At 37.4% G+C, this 22546-nt stretch overlaps 1 protein-coding gene across 1 annotated transcript in view; it reads right to left on the minus strand.

Moving 5' to 3' along the window:
• The window catches only part of LOC126078362 (putative serine protease K12H4.7), a 71877-nt gene that overhangs the window by 29367 nt on the left and 19964 nt on the right, over positions 1-22546 (minus strand). Inside the window, exon 4 of the mRNA XM_049888848.1 lies at positions 16440-16575. Within this exon, the coding sequence (XP_049744805.1) occupies positions 16440-16575 (136 nt within the window). The remainder of the gene's footprint in view (positions 1-16439; positions 16576-22546) is intronic.

A 22546-nucleotide genomic window follows, 5' to 3' on the forward strand; every position in this document is an offset into this window, starting at 1 on the left:
GAACTATCACATTTTCCCTGGAATATGAGGCTATTCACACCCATAGAAGTTTATATAGCTTCAGGTTTTCAGGACAGTAGTTTGAGAATTTTTTATGACAAAATTACCTCGAAAAAGATTAAAATTCAGTAGAAAAATGGGAAATCCTTAGGGTGAAATTTAGAATACTTTAAGAAAATGGGTTAATTGAAAGTGAAAAGAGGAAAGATTATTAAAAAATGAAAGCCAAGTATACTAGTTTTAGTAAAATAGCAAAATCACATTGGAACTCACTTTAAATGGAAAAGTAATCTTGGAAAGTTAAATTGTACTCAAAGACGCAATAGAAAGATTCCAAAGGGTGGGGTGGGGGTGGTGGTGGAAAGCTACCCTTTATGAAATATATATATATAATGAATATGAAGAAGCTGGTTTGAATGCGCAAACAACCAAAATACAAATTAAAATTGCCAGAAGAAATTTGGTCACTTGGAGATAGCACGTGGAGACGGAGAGCACATGGAGATAGCAGGTAATTGCGATAAAATCAGAAAAATAAAACCAGAAATATGATGCAAATTGCAGGACAAACAGAGCCATGAAGTAAGTTATTTAAATACACGAAGAATGAGAGACAAACTATCAGGATAAATGGCAAGAAATATCCCAGAAAAACTTATAAGTGAATGAGGATAGTGATGTAAAATTTCCTAGCAGTCAATTTTAACAATAATGATAATAATAGTCATAATATTACTAATATGTCATTAAAATGCAGTGTTCAAAGGCCTGATCATGGAATTTTATATTCATTCCTTCATTCATTGCTTCAACAGTAATTGTCTAGTATTTTAGTGGGCATCTTAAATTGTCAATTCACATAAAGTACTCTAAAAATATTGTCTGTTAATGTTTTGTTATCAGAGATTTCTGCTTATACAGCATCCATTCCCCCAATTCTGGTAAGAGAACTCCTTTTTTATCTTTGGAAATCATTCTCATTCTACTTTTAACCCATGTGGGTCAGGAGGGAATTACATCTACTCTTAAATTATGGAATGTCTCCTGACCATGACTAAGGCAGTCATGACACCACACTCCTAAGCTAAGGTGGTGGATTCATGGGTTAGCCCATGTCCAAACAAGATCTAAAAAATCAGTTTCCAATAATGACAGTATAATGAGAGTAAAAGAGTCGTCTGCTAGTTTGACTGCTCTAATGCACACACTCAGTTCTGACCAATATATTGATAATTTTTAGTTATCTGATATTCAGAATTGAATATATCTAAGGATTAAGATTGACTGCCCTGCTGGTAACTCTCTGTGAATTCGTCATTCTAAATATTTTGAAGCCTCTTTCAGGATCCCTGCACTTTGCTCTATACATAACGGGCGCTCAGAGACAAAATACAACTGCTAATAGCAAAGTTGAGCAGAAACAAGGAAGAAAACTAACACTTGAGATTACATTTTTATTATGGAGCCCTATACAGAGACCTTGTTTCATCTTGAACTTGCAAATGAACAATTGTTCTGCAGTTAGCCCCTGACCGTGTTCTGACTGATTCTACTGAGTTTTTCATTTGTCTCTTTCCACAGATGTAGTCAATTGGATTCCTGTGTAGTCCTTCTGGTGAGATCCATGCATGGAGTCGCTGTTTATGTTGGTGAAAAAAGATATTTGCAATGAAGAAGTCCATGGTCTTGCAAAATTCTGTCATGCGATCTCCAGCATCATTTTGTCACCAAGGCCCTATTATCCAACTACCAACCCTTCTTTCTTTCCAACTTTCTCATTCCAATCACCAGTAATTATCCAATGCATTCTAATTGCATGTTGCATCAATTTCAGACTGCAGAAATTGGTAAAAGTCTTAATTTTCTTCATCTTTGGCCTTAGTGGTTGGTGCGTAAATTTCAATAATAGTCATATTGACTGGTCTTCGTTGTAGGCACATGGATATTATCCTATAACTGACAAGGTAGTGCTTCAGGACAAATTTTGAAATGTTCTTTTTGATGATGAATGCAATGCCATTCTTCTTCAAATTGTCGTTTGTGTCATAGTAGACCATAAGAGTCTCTCATTTGAAAAGCATAATAGCAGTCCATTTCAGCTTGCTAATGCCTAGGATACTGATGTTTGTATGTTACGTTTCATTTTGGACAATTTCCAATTTTCGTCATTTCATACTTGATACATTTCATATTCTGATTATTAATGCATGTTTGCAGCTATTTATTTTCATTTTGCTCATATGCAAGTTCAAGTTGAAGCTGAAGAAAATTAGAACAAGTGGGCAAGAGCCAAAGCTGACCTTGCGTATATCCCACCTGAATTTATAGATCACCTCAAGAATAGCTTTGACCTGTTGAACACTAGTGACCAAAGACCAGAACAGTTATGGAATGACATCAAGGATGTCATACACGAATAAGGCAAGAGTTCATTAAAAAGGCAGGAAAGAAAGACCAAAACGGATGTCAGAAGAGACTCTGAAACTTGCTTTTGAATGTTGAGTAGCTAAAGCAAAAAGAAGAGTGATGATGTCAATAATTGAACAGAAGATTTCAAAGGGCAGCTTGTATTATAATAAGTGCAAAGAGCTAGAGATAGAAAACAAAAAGGAAGAACATGCTCGGTGTTTCACAAGTTGAAAGAACTGAAAAAAAGTTCAAGCCCCTAGTTGCAATAGTGAAGGATTCTATGGATAAAATATTAAATGACTCAGGAAACATCAAAAGAAGGTGGAAGGAATACACAGAGTCATTATACCAAAAGAATTGGTCAACATTCAATCATTTCAAGAGGTACCATATGATCAGGTGCAAATGGTGCTGAAGGAAGAAGTTCAAGCTGCTCTGAAGGCATTGTAGAAAAACAAGTCTCCAGGAATTGACAGAATATCAATTGAGATGTTTCAAAAAACAGATGCAACACTGGAAGTGCTCACTCGTCTATGACAAAAAATTTGGAAGACAGGTAACTGGCCAATTAACTGGATGAGACTCTTATTTATTCTTATCCCCAAGAAAGATGATCCAACAGAATGTGGAAATTATTGAACAATATCATTAACATCACACCCAAGTAAAATTTTCCTATCATTCAAAAGCGCCTGTAGCAGTATATTGACAGAGAGCTGCCAGAAATTCAAGCCTGATTCACAAGAGGATATAGAACCAAGGATATCATTGCCAATGTCAGATGGATCTTAGCTGAAAGCAGAGAATAACAGAAAGATGTTTATGTGTGTTTTATTGACTACACAAAAGTATGAGACTGTGTGGATCATAAAAACAAATTATGGATAAAATTGGGAAGAATGGGGATTCCAGAACACTTAACTGTGCTCAGGAGGAACCTCTACATAGATCAAGAGACAGTTGTTTGGACAGAAGAAGGGTATGCTGTGTAGTTTAAAGTCAGAAAAGTTTTGCATATGGCTTCTAACATTTCACCATACCTATTCAATTTGTATGCTCAGCAAATAATCTGAGAGTGTGGACTCTATGAAGAAGAATGGGGTATCAGGATTGGTGGAAGACTCATTGACAACTTGCATTATGCAGTTGACACAACAATGCTTGGTGAAAGTTAAGAGGACATAGAGCACTTACTAATGAAGATAAAAGACCACAGGCTTTAGTAAGGATTACATTTCAACATTAAAAAAAAGTCACAACTGGACCAATAAGCAACATCATGGTAAATGGAGAAAAGGTGAATTCATCAAGGATTTCATGTTACTTGGATCCACAAGCAACACCCATGGAAACAGCAGTCAAGAAATCAAAAGATGCATTGCATTGGGCAAATCCACTTCAAAAGACGTCTTCAGAGTGTTGAAAAGCAAAGAAATCACCTTGAAGACTAAGGTACACCCAACCTGTGCAGTGGTATTTTCAGCCACATTATAGGCATGCGACAGCTGGACAATGAATAAGGAAGACAAAAGAGTTGACGGCTATGAATTGTGGCATTGATGAAGAATATTGAATATACCATGGACTGCCAAAAAAGGAAGAAATCTGTCTTAGAAGAAGTACAACCAGAATGCTCCTTAGAAGCAAGGATGGCAAAACTCAGTCTCACATACTTTGGACATATTGCTAGCAGACAGTTGTCCCTGGAGAAGGACATCATGCTTGGTAAAGTACAGGGTCAACGAAAAAGAGGAGGCACCTCAATGAGATGCATTGACACAGTGGTTGCAATGATGGGCTCAAGCACAACAATGATTTTAGGCATGGTCCACTACTGGGCAGCATTTCTTCTTTCATGCATAGGGTTGCTATGAGTCAGAACTGACTCGATGGCACCTAACAACAACAAGAACATATATAGACCTCCTGGCAATATATATTGACAACATTTTATAAAGACAAGATTAGAGTCATTGGTCTTTCTGGAAATAAAATTTAATTCATGAAAAGATTTTGTAAAAATAGTGGGATCTAACTAAATATATTCCATGTTTAAAAAGCCAACACCAAACCCATTGCCTTTGAGTAGATTCCAAGTTATAATGACCCTACAGGAAAAAGTAGGACTTCCCCCATATGATTTCCATGGAGTGCCTGGTGGATTTGAATTGCTGAACTTTTGATTAGCAGCCAAATTCTTAACCATTACCAGGGTTTCCATTGCATGTATTAGAGATCAGAAAAGTTTCTAAGTTGTTATTTAGAGTCGCCACTTACAATAATCCACAAATTCTTATTACTTCTCAACCCCAAACAAAAGATCTGTAAGGATTTAAGAAATCTAATTATGTCTTTTCTGCGTGTTTGCTGCCATTAGTCTAGAATTAAATTAATATGATTCAATTCCCACTTTAGGTAACAATATATTTATGCACTTGGTTTTTTGAGGGGAGGAAAGAGACTTAGTTAATTTAACTCATCGTAATAAAAATTCCTAGAAACTCACTAGTTTTCAGTTTTTAAAAATATAATAAAAAGTAGATATTTAAATATCCTAGATTTCACAGCTTATTTAGGAAATATTCAAAGGGCAATGTGAAATAAAAAACAAAGTTTCTGAATGATTTTAAATGCACAAAATGTTTGGAGCATAAAACTGGTAATACGCATTACAGTTAATTTTTTTCTGAATCTATATGTGGGCTGAGGTAAATTAGAAACCATATAAAAATCACTTAAATGGAAGGAGAGAAAAGAGAACAGTTAAAATGACCACATCTTATCATTAGCAGAAATCTCTCAAGAATACTTAACAATTCACGTATTTCCTCTGGCCAAGGTATTTAATTCCCACTGCAGCAGTAGCTCTTAACCACTGCACAATCAGGGCTCCAGCTTCCACCTACCCAGTGCCATCGAGTCAATTCCAATTCATAGCGACCCATAGGACAGAGTAGAAATGCCCCATAGAGTTTGCGAGGAGCACCTGGCAGATTCAAATTGCTGACCCTTTGGTTAGCAGCCATAGCACTTAACCACTACACAACCAGGGTTTCCAGCTTCCACTAAGGAGAATTTAAATGCCCTCAAACAGAATTCACATCAGATCAGAAGCCATCTACAAATATTTCTCTAAATTTAACTGTTTCAATCAGACAATCATATGGTCTACTATGCCAGATAAGACAACTTGAAGAGGAATGGCATTGCATTCATCATGAAAAAGAATATTTCAATATCTATTCTGAAGTACAACACAGTCAGTGATAGGATTATATCCATATGCCTATAAGGAAGAAGAGTTCACACTAGCTACTAAGGCTAAGTTGAACTAACAACTAAGGCCAATTAAATGGAAGATTTTTAACAAATTATACAGTCTGGAATTTATGGAACATGCAATCATGATGCACTGATAATTACTGGGGAGTGTAATCTAAGAGTTGGAAATGAAGAAGAAGGATCTGTAGTTAGCAAACATTGCTTTGGTGATAGAAATGATGCCAGATATCACATGATAGAACTTTGGAAGACCAACAACTTCTTTATTGCAAATACATTTTCTCAACATCATAAATGGCAGCTGTGCAGGTACATTTCACCACATGGAATACACGGGAATCAAATCAGCTACATCTGTGGGAAAACAATGGAAAAGCTCAACATCATCAGTCGGAACAAGGTCAGGGGCTAACTGTAGAACAGACAAACAATCGCTCATTTGCAAGTTCGAATTGAAGCTGAATAAAATTAGCATACGTCCACAAGAGCCAAAGTATGACCCTGAGTATATCCCACCTGAATTTAGAGATCATCTCAACAATAGACTTGACAAATTCAACACTAATGACTGAAATCCAAACGAGTTGTGGAATGAATAAGGAGATCATATATGAGGAAACCAAGAGGTCATTAAAAAGATAGAAGAGAAAGAAAAGACTAAAATGGATGTCAAAAGAGACTGAAACTTGCTTTTGAAAGTTAAGTAGATAAAGCAAAAGGGAAAAATGATAAAGTAAAAAAAGCAGAACAGAAAATTTCAAAGAGCAGATCTGGGAAGACAAAGTGAAGTATTATAATGACATGTACAAAGACCTGGAGTTAGAAACCAAAACGGAAGAAGATGGTTGGCATTTCTGAAGCTGAAAGAACTGAAGAAAAATATTCAGGTCTTGAGTTGAAATATTAAAAGTGTCTATGAGGAAAATATTAAATGATGCAGGAAGCATCAAAAGAAGTTGGAAGAGAATGCCCTTTATTACCACTCTTATTCAACATTGTGCTGGAAGTCCTAGCCAGAACAATTAGGCTAGATAAAGAAATAAAGGGCATCCAGATTGGCAAGGAAGAAGTCAAAATATCTCTATTTGCAGATGACATGATCTTATACACAGAAAACCCTAAGGAATCCTCCAGAAAACTAGTGAAACTAATTGAAGAGTTCAGCAGAGCATCAGGATACAAGATAAACATACAAAAATCAGTTGGATTCCTCTACACCAACAAAAAGAACATCAAAGAGGAAATCATCAAATCAGTGCCATTTACAGTAGCCCCCAAGAAGATAAAATGCTTAGGAATAAATTTTATCAGAAATGTAAAAGACTTATACAAAGAACACTACAGTACACTTCTGCAAGAAACCAAAAGAGACTTACGTAAGTGGAAGAACATAACTTGCTCATGGATAGGGAGACTTAACATTATAAAAATGTCTATTCTACCAAAAGCGATCTATGCATTTAATGCAATTCCAATCCAAACCCCAAGAACATTCTTTAATGAGATGGAGAAATAGATCACCAACTTCATATGGAGGGAAAAGAGGCCCCAGATAAATAAGGCATTACTGTAAAAGAACAACGAAGTGGGAGGCATTACTTTACCTGATTTTAGAACCTATTATACCACCACAGTAGTCAAAACAGCCTGGTACTGGTACAACAACAGATACATGCACCAATGGAACAAAATTGAGAATCCAGACATAAATCCATCCACATATGAGTAGTTGATATTTGACAAAGGCCCCAAAACAGTTAAATGGATAAAAGACAGTCTTTTTAACAAATGATGCTGGCATAACTGCATATCCATCTGCAAAAAAATGAAAGAAGACCCATACCTCACTCCATGCACAAAAATGAACTCAAAATGGATCAAAGACCTAAATATAGAATCTAAAACGGTAAAGATCAAGGAAGAAAAAATAGGGACAACTTTAGGAGCCCTAATACATGGCATAAACAGTATACAAAACACTATTAAGTACACAGAAGAAAAACTAGATAACTTGAGCCCCTAAAAATCAAACACCTATGCTCGTCCAAAGACTTCACCAAAAGAGTAAAAAGACTACCTACAGACTGGGAAAAAGTTTTCAGCTATGACATTTCTGATCAGCACCTGATCTCTAAAATCTACATGATACCACAAAAACTCAACTGCAAAAAGACAAATAACTCAATTAAAAAATGGACAAAAGATATGAATAGACACTTCACTAAACAAGACTTTCACGTAGCTAACAGATATGTGAGGAAATGTTCACAATCATTAGCCATTAGAGAAATGCAGATCAAAACTACAATGAGATTTCATCTCACTCCAACAAGGCTGGCATTAATCCAAAAAACACAAAATAATAAATGTAGAAGAGAATGTGGAGAGATTGGAACACTTATACACTGCTGGTGGGAATGTAAAATGGTACAACAATTTTGGAAATTGATTTGGCACTTCCTCAAAAAGCTAGAAATAGAACTACCATACGATCCAGCAATTCCACTCCTTGGAATATATCCTACAGAAATAAGAGCCTTTACACAAACAGATATATGTACACTCATGTTTATTGCAGCACTGTTTGCAACAGCAAAAAGATGGAAGCAACCAAGGTGCCCATCAATGGATGAATGGATAAATAAATTATGGTATATTCACACAATGGAATACTACGCACCAATAAAGAACAGTGAGGAATCTGTGAAACATTTGATAACATGGGGGAACCTGGAAGGCATTACGCTGAGTGAAATTAGTTTCAAAAGGACAAATATTTTATAAGACCACTATTATAAGATGTTGAGAAATAGTTTAAACTGAAAAGAAAAGATTCTTTGTGGTTATGAGAGGGGGGAGGGAAGGTGGGTGGGAGAGGGGCATTCACTAATTAGATAGTAGATAAGAACTTCTTTAGGTGAAGGGAAAGACAGCACACAATACAGGGGTGGTCGGCACAATTGGACTAAACCAAAAGCAAAGAAGTTTCCCAAATAAACTGATTGCTTTGAAGGCCAGTGTAGCAGGAGCAGGGGGCTGGGGACCATAGTTTCAGGGGACATCTAAGTCAATTTGCATAATAAAATCTATTAAGAAAACATTCTGTATCCCACTTTGAAGTGTGGCATCTAGGGTCTTAAATGCTAGCAAGCAGCCATCTAAGATGCATCAACTGGCCTCAACCCACCTGAATCAAAGGAGAATGAAGAACACCAATTACACAAGGTGATTACGAGCCCAAGAGACAGAAAGGGACACATGAACCAGAGTCTACATCATCCTGAGACCAGAAGAAGTAGATGGTGCCCAGCTACAACCGATGACTGCCCTGACAGGGAACACAACAGAGAACCCCTGAGGGAGCAGGAGAGCAATGGAATGCAAACCCGAAATTCTCATAAGACCGGACTTAATGGTCTGACTGAGACTAGAAGGACCCTGGTGGTTAAGGTCCCCAGACCTTCTGTTGCCCCAGGACAGGAACCATTCCTGAAGCCAACTCTTCAGACATGGATTGGACTGGACAATGGGTTGGAGAGGGATGCTGGTGAGGAGTGAGCTTCTTGGATCAGGTGGACATTTGAGACTATGTTGGCATCTCCTGCCTGGTGGGGAGATGAGAGGGTGGAGGGGGTTAGAAGCTGACGAAATGGGCACAAAAAGAGAGAGTGGAGGGAGAGAGTAATTGGGAGTGTGTAACAAGGTGTATATGGGTTTTTGTGTGAGAATGACTTCATTTGTAAACTTTCACTTAAAGCACAATAAAAATTATATATTAAAAAAAAAAAAAACAAGATGGAAGAAATACACAGAGTCACTATTTACCAGATAGACTTGGTGGACAGTGAACCATTTCAGGAAGTAGCATCTGATCAATAACTGATGGCAGTGAAGGAAGAGTTCCAAGCTACATTGAAGAAATTGCTGAAAAACAAGGCTCCAGGAATTGACAGAAAACGAATTTAGATGTTTGAACAAAAGGATGCAGCATTGGAATGCACACTCATCTACGCCAAGAAATTTCGAAGACAGCTGTTTGGCCAATTGATTGAAAAAGATCCACATTTATGCCTGTTCTCAAGGAAGTGGCTCCAACTGAATGCAGAAATTATCTAATAATATCATTAACATCACACATAAGTACTGATGATGATTTAAAAGCAGCTGCAGCAGTGCATAGACAGGTAGCTGTCTGAAATTCAAGCCAGATTAAGAAGAGGACGTGGAACCAGGGATATCATTGTTGATGTCAGCTGCATCCTGGCTGAAAGCAGACAATACCATAAAGATATTTACCTGTGTTTTACATATCATCCAAAGGATTTAGAACCTGTGCATCATAACAAATTCTGGATAACATTGCAAAGAATGCGAATTCCAGAACACATAATTCAGCTCATCTGGAATGTGTACATTGACAAAGAGGCAGTAGTCGTTTGAACAGAACAATTGGATACTTCATGGTTTAAAATCAGGAAAGGTGTTCCTTAAGGTTTTATCCTTTCACGATATTTATTCAATCTCTGTGCTGAGCAAATGAGCTGAGAAACTGGACTATATGAAGAACAAGGCATCAGGATTGGAGGAAGACTCATTAAGAACCTGCGTTATGCAGACGACACAACTTTGCTTGCTGAAAGTGAAAAGGACTTGAAGCACTTACTGATAAATATCAAAGGCTACAGCCTAAGTGTTGATTGTGCTTTAACATAAAGAAAACAAAAATTCTCACAATTGGAACAGTAAGCATTATCTTAATAAATGGAGAAAAGATTGGAGCTGTCAATAATTTCATTTTACTTGGATCCACAATCAATACCCATAGAAGCAACAGTCAAGAAATCAAAGGACACATTGAATTGGACAAATCTGATGCAAAAGACTTCTTTAAAGTTTTGAAAAGCAAAGATGTTACCTTGAAGACTAAAGTCCACCTGACCCAAGCCACGGTGTTTTCAATTGCCTCATATGCGTATGAAAGCTGGGCAAAGAATCAGGAAGACCAAAGAAGATTTGACACCTTTGAATTATGGTGTTGATGAAGAATATTGAATATACCATAAACTGCCAAAAAAACAAATAAATTAATAAGCACATTTGTCTTGAAAAATATATAGCCAAATTGCTCCTTAGAAGCAAGAATGGTGAGACTCCATCTCAAGTATTTTGGAACTGTTATCAGGTTGAATTAATCCCTGGAGAAGAACATCATGCTTGTAAAAGTAGAGGGTTAGTGAAAAGGAAGAAAATCCTCAAGGAGTTGGGTTGTTCCAGTACTGCAACAACAGGGCTCATGCATAACAAGGGGATGTCTCAGGAGCAGGCAGCTTTGCATTCCTTTGTGCACAGTATTGCCAGGAATTAGGGGCATAATAACAACAGCTAACAAGAAAAACAACAACCTCACTTCTCCAACCCCCCACCCCCCGGCCTTGGCTTTATAACAGGGAGGAGAATAGACACTCCCTCTCGGGATTATTATGGGGATGGCTTATTAGCACAACGCTATGAGTCGGAATCGACTCGATAGCACTGTTTTTTTTTTTTTAAGCACATAGATGTCTGCTGTTACTTTAGTCAGGAGGTAGAATTTAATCAAGGGTTTAAGATGGATAGAATCTGGGTAGGGTGAAAAGAAAGAAGGTTCCAGAATGAGGAGCAACATGTGAACAAACCCAGAGGCAGAAATGAGATGCAGTGTAGAGAATAGCTCTACCAAAATTTTCAATCTTTTTACCAGTTGTACTAAGAAGATCCCCCACGTGTCTGTCAGTGTGTTGTACTGTGGGGACTTGGGTGTTGCTGTGATGCCAAAGTATGCCACTGGTATTCAGATACCAGCAGAGTCACCCGTGGAACACAGGTTTCAGCTGAGCTTCCAGACAAAGACAGACTAGGAAGAAGGACCCAGCAGTCTACTTCTGAAAAGTATTAGCCAGTGAAAACCTTATGAATAGCAGCGGAACATTGTCTGATGTAGTGCTGGAAGATGAGCCCCCCGGGTTGGAAGGCACTCAAAAGATGACTAGGGAAGAGCAGCCTCCTCAAAGTAGAGTCTGCCTTAATGACGTGGACGGAGTAAATCTTTCGGGACCTTCATTCGCTGATGCAGCACGACTCGAAATGAGAAGAAACAGCTGCAAGCATCCATTGATAATCGGAACTTGGAATGTACGAAGTATGAATCTAGGAAAATTGGAGATCATCAAAAATGAAATGGAATGCATAAACATCGATATCCTAGGCATTAGTGACATGAAATGGACTGGTATTGGCCATTTTGAATCAGACAACTTGAAGAGGAATGGTGTTGCATTCATCGTCAAAAAAAAAAAAAAATTCAAGGTCTATCTTGAAGTACAATGGTGTCAGTGATAGGATAATATCCATACGCCTGCAAGGAAGACCAGTTAATATGATTATTATTCCAATATATGCACCAACCACTAGGGCCAAAGATGAAGAAATAGAAGACTTTTATCAGCTGCTGCAGTCTGAAATTGATAGACTATGGAATCAAGATACATTGATAATTACTGCTGATTTTAATGTGGAAGTTGGAAACAAAGAAGAAAGATCCGTAGTTGGAAAATATGGCCTTGGTGATAGAAACAATGCTGGACATCGAATGATAAAACTTTGCAAGACCAACTACTTCTTCATTGCTAATACCTTCTTTCACCAACATAAACGGTGACTATACACATGGACCTTGCCAGATGGAGCACACAGAAATCAAATTGCCTACATCTGTGGAAAGAGACAATGGAAAAGCTCAATATCATCAGTCAGAACAAGGCCAGGGGCCAATTGTGCAACAGACCATCAATGGAAGTTCAAGCTGAAACTGATGAAAATCAAAGCAAGTCCACGAGAGCCAAAATATGACCTTGAGTATATCCCACCTGAATTTAGAGACCATCTGAAGAATAGATTTGACACATTGAACACTAGTGACTGAAGACTGGACGACTTGTGGAATGACATCAACGACATCTACCATGAAGAAAGCAAGAGGTCATTGAAAAGACAGGAAAGAAGGAAAAGACCAAGATAGATGCCGGAGGAGACTCTGAAACTCGTTCTCGAACGTCGAGCAGATAAAGCAAAAGGAAGAATCAATGAAGTAAAAGAACTGAATAGAAGATTTCAAAGGGCGGCTCGAGAAGGCAAAGTACAGTATTATAATGACAAGTGCAAAGAGCTGCAGATAGAAAACCAAAAGAGAAGAACACACTCGGTGTTTCTCAAGCTGAAAGAACTAAAGAAAAAATTTAAGCCTCAAGCTGCAATAGTGAAGGATTCTATGGGGAAAATATTAAACGACACAGGAAGCATCAAAAGAAGATGGAAGGAATACACAGAGTAATTATACCAAAAAGAATTAGTCATTATTCAACCATTTCAAGAGGTAGCATATGATCAGAAACTGATGGTACTGAAGGAAGAAGTCCAAGCTGCTCTGAAGGCATTGGTGAAAAACAAGGCTTCAGGAATTGATGTAATATCAATTGAGATGTTTCAACAAACAGATGCAGTGCTGCAGGTGCTCACTCGTCTCTGCCAAGAAATATGAAAGACAGCTTCCTGGCCAACTGACTGGAAGAGATCCCTATTTATACCTATTCTCAAGAAAGGTGATCCAACTGAATGTGGCAATTATAGAACAATATCATTAATGTCACACACAAGCAAAATTTTTCTAAAGATCATTCAAAAATGGCTGCAGCAGTATATTGACAGAGAACTGCCAGAAATTCAGGCCGGTTTCAGAAGAGGATGTGGAACTGGGGATATCAGATGGGTCCTGGCTGAAAGCAGAGAATACCAAAAGGATGTTCACCTGTGTTTTATTGACTATGCAAAGGCATTTGACTGTGTGGAGCATAACAAATTATGGATAACATTATGAGAAATGGGAATTCCAGAACACTTAATTGTGCTCATGAGGAAACTTTACATAGATCAGGAGGCATTTTTCAGACAGAACAAGGGAATACTGATTGGTTTAATGTCAGGAAAGGTGTTGTGCCAGGGTTGTATTCTTTCACCGTATCTATTCAATCTGTATGCTGAGCAAATAGTCCAAGAAGCTGGACTATATGAAGAAGAATGGGGCATCAGGATTGGTGGAAGACTCATTAACAACCTGCATTATGCAGATGACACAACCTTGCTTGCTGAAAGTGAAGAGGACTTGAAAGACTTATTAATGAAGATCAAAGACCATAGCCTTCAGTATGGATTGCACCTCAACATAAAGAAAACAAAAATCCTCACAACTGGACCAATGAGTAACATCGTGATAAACAGAGAAAAGGTTGAAGTTGCCAAGGATTTCATTTTACTTGGATCCACGATCAACAGGCATGGAAACAGCAGTCAAGAAATAAAAAGACACATTGCACTGGGTAAATCTGCCACAAAGGACCTCTTTAAAGCGTTGAAGAGCAAAGATGTCACCTTGAAGACCAAGGTGCACCTGATCTAAGCCACGGTATTTTAAACAGCATCATATGCATGTGATAGCTGGGCAATGAATAAGGAAGACCGAAGAAAAATTGATGCCATTGAATTGTGGTGCTGGCGAAGAATATTGAATATACCATGGACTGTCAGAAGAACAAATAAATCTGTTTTGGAAGAAGTACACCCAGAATGCACCTTAGAAGCAAGGATGGTGAGATTCCAACTTAAATGCTTTGGACATGTTGTCAGGAGGGATCAGTCTCCGGAGAAGGACATCATGCTTGGCAAAGTACAGTGTCAGTGGAAGAGAGGAAGACCCTCAACGAGGTGGATTGACACAGTGGCTGCAACAATGGGCTCAAGCATAACAAAGATTGTGAGGATGGCGCAGGACCGGACAGTGTTTCGTTTTGTTGTGCATAGAATTGCTGTGAGTCAGAATTGACTCGACACACCTAACAACAATTAAGAAGATACAAAAGAAGATACAAAACTATATAATGAATATTTTTTGTCTTTAACCAGAGGAAGAATAAAGATCTCCAATCCTTTTGCCTTCGAGATTCTTACTCAGTAGGTCTAGAGAGTGACCTATAGGGTGGATATGAGTCTGAACAGACTTCATAACAATGGGTTTAGGAAAATATAGCCAGAATGCTCCTTAGATTCAAGAGTGATGAGACTTCATCTTGCTTAGTGTGGACACGTCATCAGGAGGGACCAATCTCTAAAGAAGAACATAACGTTTGATAAAGAAGAGGGTCAATGAGAAAAAGGAAGACTCTCAAAAAGATGGATTAATACAGTGACTGCAACAATGACTGTGAAGATGGCACAGGACCGGGAAATGTTTCATTCTGTTATACATAGGGTCACTCTGGGTCAGAACCGGTTCTGGACACCTAATAATAACAACAAGGAAAGACTCAGGAACTGGTATATGAAAAAACAGTACACATTTGTGGGTCATGTAGGTTATACCAAGCCTACTATTCATAACACTCTAGCTATTCTATGAATCTATGAAAACGTATTTTAACAAATTTGTTGCACCCTAACTTTTAGTAACTCAGAAAAGTACTTCCACCACTACCATGGATATCTCTACTCCAGTTCTGAAACAAGAATGCTTTCCTTATTTCTTGTTTTTGTTTTTGTTGCTGTTAGGTCCAGTTGGTTCCAAACAATTTCTACTCTATTTACAACAGGATGAAACACTGCCCAATCCTGAGCCATCCTCAGAACTGTTCTTATGCTCGAGTCCATTGTTGCAGTCCTGTGTCATCCTATCCCATTGAGGTTCTTCCTCTTTTTCACTGACCTCTACTTACCTAAGTATGATGTCTTTTCCAGGGACTGGACCCTCCTGATGACATGTACAAAGTATGTGAGAGGAGAATTCTGGCTGTACTTCTTCCAAGACAGATTGGTTCATTCTTCTGGCAGTCCATGGTATAATCAATATTCTTTGTCGACACCAACATTCGAAGACATCAATTCATTTTTGATAGTCCTCCCTCATTGTCCAACTCTCGCCTGCATATGAGGCTTTGAAAACACCGTGGCTTAAGTCAGGAGCACTTTAGTCTTTAATATGACATCTTTGCTTTTTAACATTCTACAGAAATCGTTTGCAGGTATTTGCCTTATGCAATGCAAGGCAATGCAATGCCTGTGTCTTAGTCATCTAGTGCTTCCATATCAGAATACCACAAGTGCATGGCTTTATCAAAGAGAAATTTATTTCCTCGTAGTAAAGTAGGCTAAAAGTCCAAATTCAAAGTGTCAGCTCCAAGGAAAGGGTTTCTCTCTCTATTGACTCTGGAAGAAGGTCCTTGTCCTCAGTCTTCCCATGGTTGAGGAGCTTCTCAGGCACAGGGACCCCAGGTCCAGAGGACACACTCTGCTCTTGGTGCTGCTTTCTTGGTGGTATGAGATCCCCAGCTCTCTGCTTGCTTCACTTTCCTTTTATCTCTTGAGAGTTAAAAAGTGGTGCAGGAAACACCCCAAGGAAACTCCCTTTACCTTGGATCAGGTAGGTGACCCGGGTAAGGATGGTTTTACAACCCCACCTTAATCCTTTAACATAAAATTACAATCACAGAACAACCACAGAATACTGGGAATCAGGGCCTAACCGAGTCGAGAGACACATTTTTGGGGGGACATAGGTCAATCCATGACAGCATGTAAGAAAATGACATAAATGATGTAACTTCAAGTAAATACCAAACTATATTTAGACACAGACTCCCTCACAGGCAAATCATTCCACTTACGTGAAATCCCTTTCAAGCTTTCTGTAGTATTTTGGAAATCTGAGCATCTTCACAACTTGATCAAAAGCCTCTTTCACTGTTTGAAAACATTTGCTGTTATGAGTGGCCAGAGATCTTTGAACAACTTCAAGGTACTCTAAGAATAAGGAAAAAAAAAAAAAAATGCATTCAGTAATATTTAACTGTAACTATTTATAAAGGGAGTTCTTTCAAGTTTGCAATTTCCTCCATGTCATGACAAGGTTAAGAAACTGCAAAATTAACAGATTTTGTCAGAATGCCAAGAAAAGTCACTAGTAAACAGAGACTTATAACCATGGTAAATCCTGATCTATGAATGAACTGAAGCATGGTTTTACTCTTTAAAATAGGTAGGTAGAAAGATGCCACAAATTTACGCATTGCAGATTTGTTGGACCAGATGATACTCTATCAAGGATACAGAAACCTGAACTGTTTCTATTTGAAATGTTCAAATATTTAAGGAAAATTATGAGGAATGTATCTCTTTTTTTTTTTTTTGGTGAGGTGAGTTTTTTTTTTTTTTTTTGAAAGAGAAAATGAAGTAGAAATTTTACACTTTATTCATTTTAATGGGAACGTGTATACAGAAGCCCAAATTGCCACTGAAGAGCTTTTATCCACTTGTAAAAATCCTAATGCCATTAAGTATAAATGGTTTATCATAAACGCTCTCACCACCTTCCCCTCCTTTCTCTCAAATACCTGGCTCCCTGTGCAATATCTGCTGCTTCTTGAAACCTGTGAAGGGCTGCTTGACCATGGAACTTCTTCCCCAGGCTGCACTGCCATACTGGTGGAATCCCTGGTTTTTGTTTGTCTGTTTTTGTTTTGTTCTGCTTTGTTTATTTTCTTCTTGTAGCTTGGGAGCCCCTTCTAGCCAGGCTGTACTGCGTGACTCTGGAGCCACTTCCCTGGTCAGCTAAGCCACAACAGTGGAATCCCTGGGAGAATTTCTTTTCTCTTTTTTCCTTTTTATCTTTCTTCACTTCTCAGTTCCTCTTTTCTCTATACTTACATTATTTTCCTGTCCCCTGAATGCCTGGTGCTGTATGACATCTCTGTCCCTTCTAGCAAGGTTGTACTGCATTCCCTTGGAGTTACTTACCTGGTCTCCCAGACACATCAGTGGAGACCCAGGGGGCTTTGCTTTTTTATTTATAATTATTATTATGATTTTATTTTTCCCTTTTTCTTTCATTTTTTTCTTTATCAGATTCTCATCTCTCCCTCCAATGGCAAGCTCCCTTAGCACTTTTTTTTGCTCCTGTTTCTCTCTTCTCTCTCTCCTCTTTCTCAATACCCATCTTAGCTCCATACATCACAACATCCCCCCCTTCCTTCCTACCTGTGCCATGCACTGAGCAGCACACACTGGAGCAGCACAGTCACTGCCCACAGGGAACTACCCTGGACTGGTTCCAAGCCTGCCCTGTTATCCCTAGTATGTGCCACAAAAAACCCATTCCAGACCATCACCTTTAGCTGGACCTTACTGAATCATAGCTGAGCTAATGGCCATGCTCATTGCAGAAGGAGGTGAAAAGTATCATGCCCACAGATGAGCAAACAACAAAAAATGGACAGCCTGACTGCTCAGACATAAAAAAATAAAGCAAACTGCAGGACAAAACAAACAAATCTATAATCAGTAAATGAAAAAAATAGGTACTGAATTACCCAAAGACAGTAGACAATATCAAAACACATTAAAAAAAAAAAAAAAAGAACAGGATTGTTCCAGTAGGTGTAAAAAATGAAACACCAGATAACATTCCAATAGAAGAAAAAGCAGTAGAACTACCTGACAGGGAATTCAAATCTTTAATGTTCAGAGTTACCCAAGAGTTGAATTAAAAGGCAAACAAAAATGAGGGGGAAAAAATCAACAAATTTATGGGAAGGGCAGAAAAATTCATGAAAAGTGCAGACCAAAAAAAGAAGAAGAATTCAGTAAAATAAAAAAGGAACAAAATGAGAAATTAAATTCACAACTAGGAATCTCACAAAAACAACAATTAGAAATCCAAAAGGTAAACTACAAGGTTTCATAGAAGCTACAAGGTGTCATAGAAAGACTGAGGAGCAGGTTTGAAACAATGGAAGACAGGATCAGTGAAATTGAAGACAAACACTTGACTACAACTCTGTTTGAGGAAAAATCAGAAGAAAGAATGAATGAAAATGAAGAAACCCTGAGAATTATGTGGGATAAAATCAAAAGCAAAAATTTGCAAGTAATCAAAGTTCTAGAGCAAGGGGAGAAAATGAAAGAAACAGAGAGAATCATTGAATAATTGCTGACAGAAAACTTCTCTAATATCATGAAAGATGAAAAGCTGACTCTCCAAGAAGCTAAATGAACCCCATATAGGATAAAACCCAAAAAGAAATCACCCAGTCATATAGTAATCACACTCACTAAAACCAAAGACAAAGATTGTACCAGCCAGATACCAACCTAGGAAATATACTCTCAAGGACTATCCAAAACAGAAAGAATTACAACAGGGAGCCAGAGAGGTTAATCTGTAATGACCACAATGTCAGAACAATAAAGAGAGGGAATACACAGTGTAAGTATAGAACTTCGTAATGCAGAGGAAGGCAAGGTATAGACTGGTTCAAACCTGAGAATGTAAGGCTAAATTTCATTGTAACCAGAAAGGAAGTTAATGAACCTAATCACCACTGTAAAAAAGAAAACAAAAACTCTCAGTATAACCAAATCTACAAAAACAGAAGAAATGAAAAAAAAAAAAAGCCACAAACAAAAGGACTTCAGCACAGAAGAAGAGGAACAAAGAAAACATCAACACCACAAAAAAGCACTACAAAATGACAGCAATAAACTCACACCTATCAATAAGTATACTGAATGTAAATGCTGTAAACACACCCATAAAGAAGCAGAAAGTGACAGAACAGATTTTTTTTTTTTAAAAAAAGGACCCATCAATATGCTGTCTACAAGAGGCACACATTAGAAAGATGTAAATTTATTAAAAATCAAAGGATGGAAAAATTATACATCAAGCAAACAGTTACCAAAAAAGAGCAGGAGTGGTAATACTAATCTCACATAAAATAGCATTTAAAACAAAATCCACCATAAAAGACAAAGAAGGGCATTATATAAATGACTAAAGGAGGAATTCATCATGACCACAATGCCATCAGGGTAGAAATTCACAAGAAGAAGAGCAAGGAACAAAGGTCAATTATATGGAAACTGAATAACACCCTGCTAAAAAACCACTCAGTAATAGAAGAAATCAGAGATGGATCAAAAAATTCCTAGTATCAATCGAGAATGAAAACACATCATACAAAATCCTTTAGGACATTGCAAAGTCAGTCTTCTGAGGTCAATTTATAACAATATATGCACCCATTAAAAAAAAAGAAACGGACAAAATCAAAACATTAGCTACACCACTCAAACAAACAGAAAGAGAACAGAAAAGAAGCCCGCAGCCACCAGAAGAAAGGGAATAATAAATATCAGAGCAGAAATAAATGAAATAGGGAATAGAAAAACAATAGAGGACAAAAAACAAAACCAAAAGTTGGTTGTTTGACTGGATCAACAAAATTGGCAAATCACTTGTCAAATTAAAAAAAAGAAAAACGAGACAACACAAAAAATCCAAATAAGAAATGAAATGGAGAACATTACAGGAGACCCAAATGAAGTAAAAAGGATCATGACAGAGTATTATGAAAAACTATACTCCAACAAATCTGAAAACATACAGGAAATGGACAAATTTATAGAAAATCACTACCTACCCAAAATAACACAAAATGATGTTGAAAATCAGAACAGACTCATAACAGAAACTAAGAAAGTAACAAAAATAATCTAACAAATAAAAAGCCCTGGCGCAGATGGTTTCACTGGAGAATTCTAGCAAACATTCAGAGAAGAGTTTACACCAGTACTACTGAAACTATTTCAGAACATAGGAAAGAAAGTGACATGTCCAAATTTATTCTGTGAAGCCAGATAACCCTGATAACAAAACCAGGCAAAGATACCCTGCCCCCACACACACAAAAATAATATTATACACCTATATCTCTAAGAAATACAGATGCAAAAATTCTCAACACAATTCTAGACGATAGAATTCAGCATCATATTAAAAAAAAAAAAAAATAGATCACAACCAAATCGGATGCATACCAGTTTTACCAGGATGATTTAACATTAGAAAACCAATCAGGGCTATCTACCACTTAAAAAAAAGGAAAGAAAAGAATCACATGACCATCTCAATCGAAGTACAAAAGGCATTTGACAAAGCCCAACACCCATTCTTGATAAACACACTCAGTAAAATAGGTGAAGTTAAGCAATGTCATACAACAATGTGTGTACTGTTTGATGAGAAACTAGTTTGTTCTGTAAACCTTAATCTGAAGTACAATAAAACAGACAAAAATGGGTTTAGAAGGGAAATTTCTCAACATAATGAAGAGCATCTATGCAAAACAGACAGTCAACATCATTCTTGATGGAGAGAGGGTGAAAACATTCACCTTGAGAACAGGAACAAGACAAGGACGGCCTTTATCACTACTCCAATTTAGCATTGTGTTGGAAGTCCTGGCTAGAACAATAAGGCAAGAAAAAGAAATAAAGTACATCCAAATTGTTAAAGAGGAATTTAAACTGTCCCTGTTTGTGGATATGATTCTATACATAGAAAACCCAAAAGAGTCCCCGAGACAACTACTGGATCTAATAGAAAGATTAAGCAGAGTAACAGAATACAAGATAAACATATAAAAGTCAGTTGGATTCCTATACCCCAAAAAAGAGAATGATGCAAAGGAAATCAGAAAAACAATTTTGTTTGTTATAGCCCCGGGAAAAAAAAAAAAAAAAACAGGAATAAATCAAACGAGGGATGGAAAAAACCTATACAAAGAAAACTACAAAACACTACAGCAAGAAACCAAAAGAGATATACATAAATGGAAAAACATGCCGTGCTTATGGATATGTAGACTTAACATTGTGAAAATGACAATTTTACACAAAGTGACTTACAAATACAAAGGAATCCTAAAGCAAATACCAGCAACATCATTTAAAGAGACAAAAAACGAATCATTAACTTTATATGGAAAGGGAATAAGCCCTGGATAAAAAAAGGTACTATGGAAGATGAAGAATGAAGTAGGAGTATTTCCACTACCAAACCTCAGAACCTACTATATAGCTAAGTAGTCAAAATAGCTTGGTACTGGTATGAAACCAGATATATTGGCCATTTGGAACAAAATTGAGAACCTAGATGTAAATCCATCCACCTATGTTCGACTGATCTTCAATGAGAGCCCAAAGTCCATCAAATGGGGAAAAGACAGTCTTTTAACAAATGGTGCTGGCAAAACTGGATGTCCATCTGCAAAAAAATGAAACAGAATCTTTACCTCACACCACACACACACACACACACACCAAAAAAAAAAAAAAAAAATCAATGACCCAGACCTAGATATAAAGCCAAAAACTATAAAGTTCAGAGAAGAAAAAAATAGAATCAACATTAGAGGTCCTAATACATGGCATTAACAGGATACAAACCATAACGAACAGCACACAAACGTCACAATGTAAGTTAGATTACTGGGCTCTTCTAAAAACTAAACACATAATGCGCATCAAAAGACTTCACCGAAATAGTAAAACGAGAACCTATAGATTTTGAAATAGTTTTTGGCTGTTAAAAAATCAAAGGTCTAATCTTTAAAACATACAAGAAAATCAAACACCTCTCCAAAAAAAAAAAAAAAACACAATCCAATTAAAAAATAGGCAAAGGAAATGAACAGACATTTCACACACACACAAAAAAAGACATGTGAGGGCCCAACAGATACATGACGAAATGCTCGTGATCACTAGCCAGTAAAGAGAACTGCAAATCAAAACGCACTGAAGTACCATCTCACTCCAGCATTACTGGAATGAACCAAAAAAAAACAGGAAATAACAGGTGTTGGAAAGGCTGCAGGGAGATTGAAACTTTTATGCACTGCTGGTGGAAATGCAAAATGATAAACCATTTTGC

The sequence above is a fragment of the Elephas maximus genome, chromosome 6 (assembly GCF_024166365.1).
Source record: "Elephas maximus indicus isolate mEleMax1 chromosome 6, mEleMax1 primary haplotype, whole genome shotgun sequence".
Lineage (NCBI taxonomy): Eukaryota > Metazoa > Chordata > Mammalia > Proboscidea > Elephantidae > Elephas > Elephas maximus.